The 13,392-nt window shown below is 50.9% G+C and overlaps 1 protein-coding gene across 2 annotated transcripts in view; it reads left to right on the top strand.

Moving 5' to 3' along the window:
* Window positions 1-13,392, top strand: part of acap1 (ArfGAP with coiled-coil, ankyrin repeat and PH domains 1) — a 164,448-nt gene extending 151,056 nt beyond the window's left edge. For both annotated transcript variants that reach the window (XM_070863210.1, XM_070863211.1), the window contains exons 19-23: window positions 1,164-1,363; window positions 4,705-4,814; window positions 7,463-7,573; window positions 9,410-9,471; window positions 12,562-13,392. In XM_070863210.1, the coding sequence (XP_070719311.1) occupies window positions 1,164-1,363; window positions 4,705-4,814; window positions 7,463-7,573; window positions 9,410-9,471; window positions 12,562-12,668 (590 nt within the window). In that variant the 3' untranslated portion in view covers window positions 12,669-13,392. The remainder of the gene's footprint in view (window positions 1-1,163; window positions 1,364-4,704; window positions 4,815-7,462; window positions 7,574-9,409; window positions 9,472-12,561) is intronic.

Genomic DNA, 13,392 nt, shown 5'->3' with positions numbered 1-13,392 from the left:
ACCCCCTCATCTCCGGAATCAACCGAGTGAACCTTCTCTGAACTGCCTCCAAAGCAAGTATATCCTTTCGTAAATATAATTCAGCCCGTCGAGCCCGTGCTGCCTGTAATGTATTTGCTTCACGGGTTCTTTGGTTAAGAATCCATAGCAACACATTGCTATTAAGAACGAGTTGGTTTATTAACAAAGGTTTAACAATCACACGACACATTACCGATTCATCCATTATCATCATCATTATAGGCGCTCCCTCGAAGCGAGGATGACTTGCTTCCGTGCCAAAAAGGGATGAGTTCGCAGGTGTTTCAACGAAGGACCTAATATTCCGGATTCCGAACTACATCCTGAAGGGTGGAATATGCCTGTGTGTGGATTTTTTTAACGTGGGGTGACCGTTGCACACCAGCCACCACACGGGCTTGACAGAGCGAGGTCTTGGTCCAGTGGCAAGGGTTACCCAGGATGACTGGAGACCAGCTCTGCTGCACAGACCTAGTGCGCTCACATATCGCAGTGTGGGCTGGGCCCGTACTGCCCCGGGCCCTCGGCTCTTCTGGGCCCCGAACTCACGTCTCTCCTAGGCCCCGATCACGACCCTCTACAATCTCTCGCTACTCCTTTGCCCTGACCTCGCCCCTCCTGCTGCACCTGCCCATGTTCCAATCAGCGACATTAACTTTGATGATGTCCCTCTTCACTGCCGTCGCCCTCCTACACCAGCTCGCGCTGTACCTTGAAGTGGCAGCTGCTCGCCGCTCCTTTTCACCCACCTGCCCCATTGTGGATCCCCTGAACCCAACTGGCTGGGGTTTTATTGAATTTTGTGAACGCCAAGTGACTGGCTAAGCCACTCCCAACTCCTGTGAGCATACTCACAAGAGCATACGTACACCGGCTCTCTACAAGAGCACTTCAGCCAGTCCCACTCCCCCCACCCTTTCTCCGTAGCCCTGCTAATTTTTTTTCCTTCAGGTACTTATCCAATTCCCCCTTTTTGAAAGAAACGATTGAATCTGCCTCCACCCCCCTGTCAGGTTTGTTTCTGTCTGATTCCTCTTGTGTGAAGCTGTGTTGATGCGCGTTGTCGATTGTAATCTCGGGATCTGGTTGACTTGACGCACAATTTCTCGGTTTTGTTTTTTTTTGTGTTTCCCCGATTGCAGACGTGAGTCAGAAAGCGAGCCCCCCGGGCTCCGAGAGCAGCGAGGAGCTGCGGGACCTCCACCCGGGTGCACTGCTGTACCGAGCGGCCGCACTCCAAAACCTCCCGGTCATGGCCGACGCACTGGCACACGGGGCTGATGTCAACTGGGTCAACGCGTCAGACGAGAATAAAACTCCACTCATCCAGGCAGTGACTCCGGTAAAAGGGGAATTCCTTCCGTTCGGCGCAGGGAGCGTTAACATAAGAATTAGGAGCAGGAGTCGGCCATTCAGCCCCTCAAGCCTGCTGCGCCATTCAATATCATGGCTGATCTTCGACCTCAACTCCACTTTCCCGCCCGCTTCCCATACCCCTTGATTCCCTTAATATCCCAAAATCTATCGATCTCTGTCTTGAATATAAAAAGACTATGAAGGAGCGTGCGGCAAACCTGTCCCACCCACCTTTCCCCTCAACCACTGTCTGTGAGAGTCTGTGGCTCTTGTATTGAACTGTTCAGCCACCTAAGGACTCATGTTTAGAGTGGAAGCAAGTCTTCCTCGATTCCGAGGGACTGCCCATGATATAATTGCAGTAAGTTAACCCTCCGCACAGAATGATTAATCCTCTCGGTGCAGTTCAGCCCCTAATCAACGCACGGATTGTCTGCCTCAATGGTTTGTGCTGCTCACACCAGAGCCTGATAAAGCAAGGATTTAAAAAACAAACCTTTGTAGTGCAGCCAATTTAATCATTTCCCTGGCACGATGTGGAAAGAATGAACAAGAGCTGACACTGCCTAACTTTTTACATTCCCAAGGTCGCCTCGAATAGCTTGTTGGCTGTAAACAACAAGATCATTGGGATTTGGGACTGAGGGGGGATTATGTTGCATTGGTCCAGACAGAAACCCTGAAGGTTTACAGCACAGGAGGAGGCCACCATTTGGCCCCTCGTGCCCATGATGACCCTTTGCTAGAGAAAGCGCCTTTCGCAACCACAGGACATCCCAAAACGCTTCACGTCTGATTCATTACTTTTTGAAGTGTATTGAGGGAGTGCAGCGAAGGTTCACCGGACTGATTCCCGGGATGGCGGGACTGACATATGAGGAAGGACTGGATCGACTAGGCTTATATTCACTGGAGTTTAGAAGAATGAGAGAGGATCTCATAGAAACATAAAATTCTGACGGGACTGGACAGGTTAGATGCAGGAAGAATGTTCCTAATGTTGGGGAAGTCCAGAACCAGGGGTCACAGTCTAAGGATAAGGGGTAAGCCATTTAGGACCGAGATGAGGAGAAATTTCTTCACTCAGAGAATTGTGAACCTGTGGAATTCTCTACCACAGAAAGTTGTTGAGGCCAGTTCGTTAGATATATTCAAAAGGGAGTTAGATGTGGCCCTTACGGCTAAAGGGATCAAGGGGTATGGAGAGAAAGCAGGAATGGGGTACTGAGGTGAATGATCAGCCATGATCATATTGAATGATGGTGCAGGCTCGAAGGGCCGAATGGCCTACTCCTGCACCTACTTTCTATGTTTCTATGTTTTTTCCTCATAAGTCAACCCCCTCATCCCCGGAATCAACCTAGTGAACCTGGAATAAAAACAGAAAATGCTTGAAATCTCAGCGGGTCAGGCAGCATCTGTGGAGAGAGAAACAGAGTTAACATTTCGGGTCGATGACCCTTCGTCAGAACTGGCGAATGTTCGAAAGGAACAGATTCTTAACAAGCACTGAAAGGGGGAGGGGAAGAAAGAACAAAAGGGGAAGGTCCGTGATAGGCTGGAAGATAGGAGAGATTAGAGAAACTATATGACTAGTTAGTGATGTTGGTTTAAGGACAGGTGTCGGCAAGGACACTGGGACAACTCCCCCTGCTCTTCTTCCAATAGTGGCTGTGGGGTCTGAGAGGGCAGACGGGGCCTTGGTTTAACATCTGATCCGAAAGACGGCAGTGTTGTAGGCAGCAGCCCCTCAGGTCTATGCAGGACCATCAGCCTGGCTTGCTTGCCCAAGTATCTGCTGTTGAGCGCGAACCCACGACAATCTGATTCGGAGGCGAGAATGCAACCCACTGCGCTGCAGCTGATACAAGAGCAAATCCCCTCTCACGTGGATGTAAACGATAGGTGGGCACTATTTCGAAGAAGAGCAGGGGAGTTCTCCCCGGGGCCAATATTTATCCCTCAATCAACATCACAACAACAGATTATCTAGGTCATTATCACTCTGCTGTTTGTGGGACCTTGCTGTGTGAAATTTGGCTGCCGTATTTACGACATTGTAACAAGTGACCGCACTTCAAAAAGTACTTATATAAGAACATAAGAAATAGGAGCAGGAGTAGGCCATACGGCCCCTCGAGCCTGCTCCGCCATTTAATATGATATTGGCTGATCCGATCATGGACTCAGCTCCACTTCCCTGCCCGCTCCCCATAACCCCTTATCCCCTTATCAATTAAGAAACTGTCTATTTCTGTCTTAAATTTTATTCAATGTCCCAGCTTCCACAGCTCTCTGAGGCAGCGAATTCCACAGATTTACAACCCTCTGAGAGAGAAATTCCTCCTCATCTCAGTTTTAAATGGGCGGCCCCTTATTCTGAGATTATGCCCCCTAGTTCTAGTCTCCCCCATCAGTGGAAACATCCTCTCTGCATCCACCTTGTCAAGCCCCCTCATAATCTTACACGTTTCGATAAGATCACCTCTCATTCTTCTGAATTCCAATGAGTAGAGGCCCAACCTGCTCAACCTTTCCTCATAAGTCAACCCCCTCATCTTCGTAATCAACCTAGTGAACCTTCTCTGAACTCCAAAGCAAGTACATTCTTTCATAAATATAGAAACCAAAACTGCACGCAGTATTCCAGGTGTGGCCTCACCAATACCGTGTACAGCTGTAGCAAGACTTCCCTGCTTTTATACTCCATCCCCTTTGCAATAAAGGCTAAGATACCATTGACCTTCCTGATCACTTGCTGTACCTGCAGACTATCCTTTTGTGTTTCATGCACAAGTACCCCCAGGTCCCGCTGTACTGCAGCACATTGCAATCTTTCCCCATTTAAATAATAACTTGCACTTTGATTTTTTATTCTGCCAAAGTACATGACCTCGCACTTTTCAACATTATACTCCATCGACCAAATTTTTGCCCACTCACTTAGCCTGTCTATGTCCTTTTGCAGATTTTTTGTGTCCTCCTCACACATTGCTTTTCCTCCCATCTTTGTATCGTCAGCAAACTTGGCTACGTTACACTCGGTCCCTTCTTCCAAGTGGTTAATATAGATTGTAAATAGTCACACCACTTCATTGGCTGTAAACGCCTTGGGACGTCCGGTGGTCGTGCAAGGCACTATATAAATGCAAGTCTTTTTCTTTTCCTTTAGTCGAGAAGGCTGAGCGAGCCCCGCGGAGAACCCGTTCCGCGCAATCTTTGACCAATGTGACTGCAGACCCAGAGAACTGGACTAACCCTTGATTTTTTTATCTTTTGCTCCCTCTTTGTGCCTCTCTGCTCGTCGGCCCCCCCGCTGCGACCCAGGGTTCCTTGGTGGCCTGCGAATTCCTGCTACAGAATGGCGCCCACGTCAACCAGATGGATGTGCACAGTCGCGGTCCGCTGCACCACGCCACCATCCACGGGCACACCGGGTAAGGCGGGCATGGTACCACAAGCACCTAATTCCGCAGAATGAACCGTGCCCCTTAATTAGATAGCAACAAATAGACTGATATTCATTGACTTCCTTCACAAAGGAACCGCAGCCAATCCTAAATCAGTAGGGAAGTAAGGGTATTGAATCCGCAGTGAAAGGACCAGGATTTCCTGCCTCTTGTCCGCTATTCTTTTCTACCCGGTTCATAAACTTTTTTTCTGTGAGTTTGCAGCATTTTATACTATACTCCCAGGGCAGGTACAGCATGGGTTAGATACAGAGTAAAGCTCCCTCTATACTGTCCCATCAAACACTCCCAGGGCAGGTACAGCACGGGTTAGATACAGAGTAAAGTTCCCTCTATACTGTCCCATCACACACTCCCAGGGCAGGTACAGGGGGTTAGATACAGAGTAAAGCTCCCTCTACACTGTCCCATCAAACACTCCCAGGGCAGGTACAGCACGGGGTTAGATACAGAGTAAAGCTCCCTCTACACTGTCCCATCAAACACTCCCAGGGCAGGTACAGGGGGTTAGATACAGAGTAAAGTTCCCTCTACACTGTCCCATCAAACACTCCCAGGGCAGGTACAGGGGGTTAGATACAGAGTAAAGTTCCCTCTATACTGTCCCATCAAACACTCCCAGGGCAGGTACAGCACGGGGTTAGATACAGAGTAAAGCTCCCTCTACACTGTCCCATCAAACACTCCCAGGGCAGGTACAGGGGGTTAGATACAGAGTAAAGCTCCCTCTACACTGTCCCATCAAACACTCCCAGGTCAGGTACAGCACGGGTTAGATACTACAACAACCTGTATTTATATAGCGCCATTAACGTAGTGAAACGTCCCAAAGCGCTTCACAGGAGTGTTACGAGATAAAAAATTTGACACCGAATTAAGCTACCGACCCAAGTGTGAAGCGACCCGTTGGAGGAAGGCTTGGTCTGACGTGACTCTGCCGAGTTCCACTCCCGACTTTGTGATGAGCTGCAATTCTGGGTTGTTGTATTTTTCAGTTGTCGAGGTGTAATTACTCCGTAAACAAGGTGGCAACAGACAGTTGCTGTAAATAGCTCTGTTTGTGTCTTCATTCCTTTGTTTTGCAACCTAATCATTGGGGTAAGTGGCCAGACATTGTCCTCTGCAGGCTACGCCGTTCAAACCTTCTCGCTATTATTTTGCTGTAAAATCCCTCCACGGCCTCGCCCCCTCCCCATCTCTGTAAACTCCTCCGGCCCAAAACCTTCCGAGATATCTGTGCTCCTTCTATTCTGGACTTGGCACATCCCAATTTTATCATCATAGGCGGTCCCTCGAACGAGGATGACTTGCTTCCACACGAGTTCACAGATGTTTCAATGAAGGACCCGATGTTCCAGTGCTGAACTCCAGTTGAGGGGGTGGAAGATGCCTGTGGGTGGATTGTTTTAACGTGGGGTGGCCGTTGCACACCAGCCACCACACGGGCTTGACAGAGCGAGGTCTTGGTCCAGTGGCAAGGGTTAACCAGGACGACTGGAGACCAGCTCTGCTGCACGGACCTAGTGCGCGCACATATCGCAGTGTGGGCTGGGCCCGTGCTGCCCTTGGGCCCTCGCCTCTTCTGGGCCCCATACCCTCATTCGCTGCACCTTCGCCCACGATGTCGCAGGGCCTGGCGCTCCAGATTTATTTATAGCCCCGACCTGCGGTGGTGTTCTCACACATGTCAGGGGCGGACCAATTTTAATCGCTCAACCATTGGCGGCTGTGCTTTCAGCTGCCTGGGCCCCAAGCTCTGGAACTCCCTCCCTAAACCTCTCCACCTCTCTCTCCTCCATTAAGACGTTCCTTAAAACCGGCCTCTTTGTCTGAGCTTTTGGTCACCTGTCCTAATATCTCCTTATGTGGCTTGGTGTCAATTTCTGTTTGATTACGCTCCTGTGTAGAGCCTTGGCATGCTTTACGACATTAAAGGCACTATATAAATGCAAGTTAATGTGGTCACGCCACTGCCAGCTTCATGATATGTGTGTTCATTACGTGATTTGCATGTGTGGGCTTTATAAATAGAGGCATAGAATGCAAAAGCCGGGAAGTTACGCTAAATCTTTATAAAATACTTGTTCGGCCCCAGCTGGAATCCAATTCTGGGCACGGCACACTTTAGGAAGGACATGAATGCTTTGGAGAGAGTGCATAAGATGAGGTATTACAGTTACATGGACAGACTGGAGAAGCTGGGGTTGTTCTCCTTGGAGCAGAGAAGCCGAGGAGATCTGGTAGAGGTATTTAAAAGCATGACGGGTTTAGACAGAGAAACTGTTTCGATAACCAGAGGGCACAGATTTAAGGTGATTAGCAAAAGAACCAGAGGCGACACGAGGAAAAACTGCTTTACGCATCGAGCGGTTAGGGTCGGGAACACGCTGCCTGAAAGGGCGGTGGAAAAAGATTCAATAGTAGCCTTCAAAACGGAATTGGATAATTGCTTGAAACAGGAAAACAATTGCAGGAATGTGGGAAAAGAGCGGGGGGCAGTGGGGCTGACGGGATCGCTCTTCGAAAGAGCCAGCACGGACTCGACGGGCTGAACGGCCTCCTTCTGTAATGTACTACTTTATGATTCTACGATTGCAATCTGTGTTTTATTACAGTCTCGTGTGTCTGTTCTTGAAACGAGGAGCAAGTCAAACTGCAGTGGATAAAAACGGCAAGAATCCGATTACGATTGCCATCGATACTGCAAATGCAGACATTGTCACGCTGTAAGTGCCAGTAAGATTCTGGTTAGCTTTCTCGTTCTCCATTCCCTACCTCTCCAAAGCACTGACGTTTGCTGGGCTGTGGTCTCACAGCTCCCGTACGCCGCCGGGTTTCTCACCCAAGGATTCATTCTGCAAGCGCGCTCCCAGGCGGTGAGTGTTGACAGGATATGCGTTCACAGCGAGCTGATGTCTGCACAGATTTACAATTAGTGTCGGCCGTGGCTCAGAGGGTAGCACTCTCTCGCTTCTGAGTCAGAAGGTCATGTGTATTCAAGTCCCACTCCAGAGACTCGAGCACAAAAATCTAGGCCGACACTCCAGTGCATGCTGAGGGAGTGCCGCACTGTCGGAGGGGCAGTACTGAGGGAGTGCCGCACTGTCGGAGGGGCAGTACTGAGGGAACCCCGCACTGTCGGAGGGGCAGTACTGAGGGAGTGCCGCACTGTCGGAGGGGCGGTACTGAGGGAGCGCCGCACTGTCGGAGGGGCAGTACTGAGGGAGTGCCGCACTGTCGGAGGGGCAGTACTGAGGGAGTGCCGCACTGTCGGAGGGGCAGTACTGAGGGAGCCCCGCACTGTCAGAGGGGCAGTGCTGAGTGAGCGCCGCACCGTCGGAGAGGCAGTACTGAGGGAGCCCCGCACTGTTGGAGGGGCAGTACCGAGGGAGCACCGCACTGTTGGAGGTGCCGTCTTTCGGATGAGACGTTAAACCGAGGCCCCGTCTGCTCGCTCGGGTAGATGTAAAAGATTGCGCGGTTCTACTTCGAAGAAGAGCAGGGGAGTTCTCCCCGGCGTCCTGGGGCCAATATTTATCCCTCAACCAACAACATCACTGAAACAGATGTTCTGGGTCATTATCACATTGCAGTGGGAGCTTGCTGTGTGTAAATTGGCTGCTGTGTTTCCCAGATTGCAACAGTAACCACACCTCACAAAGTGCTTCATTGGCTGTAAAGCGCTTTGGAACGTCCGGTGGTCGTGAAAGGCGCTATAGAAATGCAAGTTCTTTCTTTGCTTTACTGGATAGTGACAGGAAGGCAGAAACTCTGACTGATTTTTTGCTCTGTAGTCCGAGGGTGTCCTTGATCAGTTGCAGCACCTGAAATGCCACTACGTACAAACTCAGTGTGGACTGGGGATGGAAACGCAAACCTCCTGCACTGTTTGGTTCATCATCACCAGCATCATAGGCAGTCCCTCGAAGAGAGGATGACCCAATTCCACACTAAAAAAGGGATGAGTTCACAGGTGTTTCAATGAAGGACCTAATATTCCAGATCCTGAACTACATCCTGAAGAATAGAAGATGCCTGTGGGTGGATTTTTTTAACGTGGGGTGGCCGTTGCACACCAGCCACCACACGGGCTTGACAGAGCGAGGTCTTGGTCCAGTGACAAGGGTTAACCAGGACGACTGGAGACCAGCTCTGCTGCACGGACCCAGCACGCCCACATATCGCAGTGTGGGCTGGCCCGTGCTGTCCCTGGGCCCTCGCCTCTCCTGGGCCCCGAACTCTCGCCTCTCCTGGGCCCTGATCACATCTCTCTACAGACTCTTGCCGCTCCTTCGCCCCTCCTGCTGTGACTGTCCGTACTGCATGACCATGAAAGGCGCGACAGAAATGCTAATTCTTTCTTTACTTGAAAAAGACAGATATTCAGGACTATTGAGAAAGAGCAAGGGAGTGGTTCTAATTGGATAGCTCTTAGGCATGGATTGGCACGATGGCTGAATGGCTTCGCTCTGTGCGGTGCAATTTTGCGATACTAGATGAGGGAGTGTTACGCGATGGACTCCACTGTGTAAACGCAACTGATCTATACATTGAATTTCCAGACTTCGACTGGCTAAGATGAACGAGGAGATGCGGGAAACAGAGGGAGTCTTTGGACAGTCAGGTCAGTATCGCTGCTTCTGATCCCAATTGCCATCTGTCAAGGGGTCTAATTCACTGCACATATATTGAGTGCCGTGAAAAGCCCACTTAGATCGGGGCGCCACTGTGTTGTTTCATTTCTTAGGCTGTAATAAGAAAACCCGGGGGGAATATTCGGGGCCCTGCACTCTGCCACTTTTCACAGAAATGCTCCTTACACACTTTGACCTCTGATCTCTAACCTATGTCTAAGGCCACTTACCACGGGGATTATTTCAGTGTGTACCGTCTACAAGATGCACTGCAGCAACTCGCCAAGGTTTCTTCGGCAGCACCTCCCAAACCCATGACCTCTGCCGCCTAGAAGGACAAGGGCAGCAGACGCATGGGAACACCACCACCTCCACGTTCCCCTCCCAGTCACACACCATCCCGACTGGGAAATATATCGGCCATTCCTTCATCGTCACTGGGTCACAATCCTGGAACTCCCCCCTCTAACAGCACTGTGGGAGCACCTTCACCACACGGACTGCAGCGGTTCAAGAAGGCGGCTCACCACCACCTTCTCAAGGGGCAATTAGGGGGATGGGCAATAAATGCCGGCCTTGCCAGTGACACCCACATTCTGTGAATGAATAAACAAAGTGACAATTTGTACCAACGCTTTTCTCATCCTTCTACGCCTGTGTCCCCGAACCGGAAGTGGTGGGGTGGCCGGGGGAAAGAGAACCGGGGGGGGGGTAGAGAGAGAGCCAGGGGGCGGTGAAAAGAGAGAGAGAGAGAGAGAACCTGGGGGACTGGGGGGGGACAGAAAGAGCTTGGAGCGGGAGAGAGAGAGCCTGGCCGGGGTTGGGGGGGGTGGGGAGGAATAGAGAGAGTGCCTGAGGGGAGAGAGAGAGCCTGGGTGGGGGGAGAGAGAGACACGGGGAGGGAGAGACACGCGGTGGGCGGGGGGAAGAGAGAGAGACACGGGTTGGGGGAGAGCCGGAGGGCAGAGAGAGAGAGCCTGGGTGGGGGGAAGAGAGAGACATGGGGAGGGAGAGAGGCGGGGTGGGGGGGAAGAGAGAGACACGGGGAGGGAGAAAGACTGGGCGGGAGTGGGGAGAGAGAGAGAGAGAGAGCCTGTGGGGCGGGGGAAGAGAGAGACATGGGGAGAGAGAGGGGAGAGAGAGAGACGGGGTGGGGGGGGGAGGAAGAGAGAGACACGGGGAGGGAGAGAGACAGGGTAGTGGGGGAAGAGAGAGACACGGGGCGGGAGAGAGACGGGTGGGAGAGAGATGGGGTGGGGGGGGAAGAGAGAGACATGGGGAGGGAGAGAGACTGGGTGGTGGAGAAGAGGGGGACACGGGTGGGGGGGATCAGAGGGGAGAGAGGGAACACGGAAGACGGATCACGATCTTTCAACCCCCTTTACACCCTCATCCGATTTCTCGGAAAGCTCGGTGCGTGTGTTACAAGGGACATCGTTGGGGTGGAGGCCACGATACAGTCATTATTCACTTCATACCCAATAAACCTGATAACAATCCGCATGCAATGCCCCATCTATGGCGGGGGGAGGGGGAGTAAGGTCATGCACGCACTGGGGTAAGGGACTTCGGCTGGAACTTGGGAGGCTTTTGCTGAGTTGGTGGAGATCTATCCTCTATGGCTTCAGAAGTCAGAATGGATCAAATTACAATTTGCAAAGTCAGTCAGAACTTGGGCTGGGCGATTGCATTTAGACATTCCAGAGAAACATCAGGGTGTGGCTTATCCTCCAAGCGGACCACTCGGCAATAGGTCATGTGATAACGGAGAGCCAATCAGAGATACAGTGGCCATTTTGTTAGTACAAATAAGCACGGCCATGAATAAAATAAAGCAGCCTTGCAATCTTTGTGTTGTAGTGACTGCGAAGTGTTCTCCCCTCCACTCCTCTCACACGTTGGACATCCTCTGTGCACGACGCCAGACAATGAGAGTCAAGTGTGCTATCCAACCGTGGGGGGCATGATAGCCAAGCTCAATCCAGCCCCTTTTGGGAGGCACGGTCTGAGCTGGTTGCAACTCTCCTCTACCCCAACCCAGGGATGTTGAGGGCTACTGTGGCCGATCAGCTAGTTCGACATAGGCCTGTGACGGAATCTGGTGCCCCTGCTTTCGAGCAACACAGTAGCGTGTGCAGCGGGCGATTTACCCACCAACCTTCTGGAGTATAATGTTGGAAAGTGTGAGGTCATGCACTTTGGCAGAAAAAAATCAAGAGTAAATTATTATTTAAATGGAGAAAGATTGCAAAGTGCTGCAGTACAGCAGGACCTGGGGGTACTTGTACATGAAACACAAAAGATTAGTATGCAGGAACAGCAAGTGATCAGGAAGGCCAATGGAATCTTGGCCTTTATTGCAAAGGGGATGGAGTATAAAAGCAGGGAAGTCTTGCTCCAGTTATACAGGGTATTGGTGAGGTCACACCTGGAATACTGCATACAGTTTTGGTTTCCATATTTTCGAAAGGATATACTTGCTTTGGAGGCAGTTCAGAGAAGGGTCACTCGGTTGATTCCGGGGATGAGGGGGTTGACTTATGAGGAAAGGTTGAGTAGGTTGGGCCTCTATTCTTTGGAATTCAGAAGAATGAGAGGTGATCTTATCGAAATGTATAAGATTATGAGGGGGCTTGACAAGGTGGATGCAGAGAGGATGTTTCCACTGATGGGGGAGACTAGAACTAGGGGGCATGATCTTAGAATAAGGGGCCGCCCATTTAACACTGAGACAAGGAGAAATTTCTTCTCTCAGAGGGTTGTAAATCTGTGGAATTCATTACCTCAGAGAGCTGTGGAGGCTGACACATTGAATAAATTTAAGACAGAGGTAGACTGTTTCTTAAACGATAAGAGGATAAGGGGACGAGCGGGGAAGTGGAGCTGAGTCCATGATCAGATCAGCCATGATCGTATTAAATGGCGGAGCAGGCTCGAGGGGCCGTATAGCCAACTCCTGCTCCTATTTCTTATGTTCTTATGTTAAATCCCTACGGGCTGTCGATGTGATTGATGCTGAGGGCTGTGGGTCAGTCGGGTGTCGACCCTTTCTGATCCTGCGTGTTTTTCTTTTCTTTCAGGAGACGAAACGTACAACGACATCTTCCGGGATTTCTCACACATGGCCTCCAATAACCCGGAGAAGTTGAAACGCAAGAGCCACGAGCTCCGAACCTCGACGCTTTAATGTCACCGTACAGCAGGCAACCAGTCAGAGACACCCTTGAGAGTGGCCTCCCCCCACAATATCACCCCCTTCCCCCCCACCTCACCTCACCCCCCTTCTCCCATACTGAATCGTACAGTGCAGCAGAGCGGGAAAGCAAGAAAGATTGTCAAGCACAAATCGGGCGAATCGTTTCAGACGGTTGGACGTCATGACGAGAAGCCCCTGCTCGCTTTCGAGTGCCGAGGGGGACCATCTGTTTTCTCCCTCCATCCACACTGTGCTTCAATCGCGACGGATCACACCTGTCTCCCCAGACCCCCAGACAGTGCAGCTCCACATTCACGGGAACGGTAGCAAAGTGGTCATCCGGCGGCCTGGACTACTGATCCAGAGAAAGGAGTTCAAATTCTACCGCGGCAGCTGGGGAATTTAAATTCAGTTAACTAATTCCGGAATTAAAAATCTAACCTGAAACTACTGGATTCTCGTTAAAAACCCCATCGGGTTCACTACTGTGCTTTAGGGAAGGAAATCTGCCCCCTTACCCGGTCTGGCCGATATGTGACTCCAGACCCACAGCAATGTGGTTGATTCTCAACTGCCCCTCTTAAATCAACATCATCATAGGCAGTCCCTTAGAATCGGAGAAGACTTGCTTCCACTCTAAAAATGAGTCCTTAGGTGGCTGAACAGCCTAATACGAGAGCCACAGTCCCTGTCACAGGTGGGACAGACAGTGGTT

This window comes from Pristiophorus japonicus, chromosome 20 (assembly GCF_044704955.1).
Source record: "Pristiophorus japonicus isolate sPriJap1 chromosome 20, sPriJap1.hap1, whole genome shotgun sequence".
NCBI lineage: Eukaryota > Metazoa > Chordata > Chondrichthyes > Pristiophoridae > Pristiophorus > Pristiophorus japonicus.
Note: the sequence above shows the minus strand (reverse complement) of the source record. Positions and strands in the feature narration are given on the sequence as shown.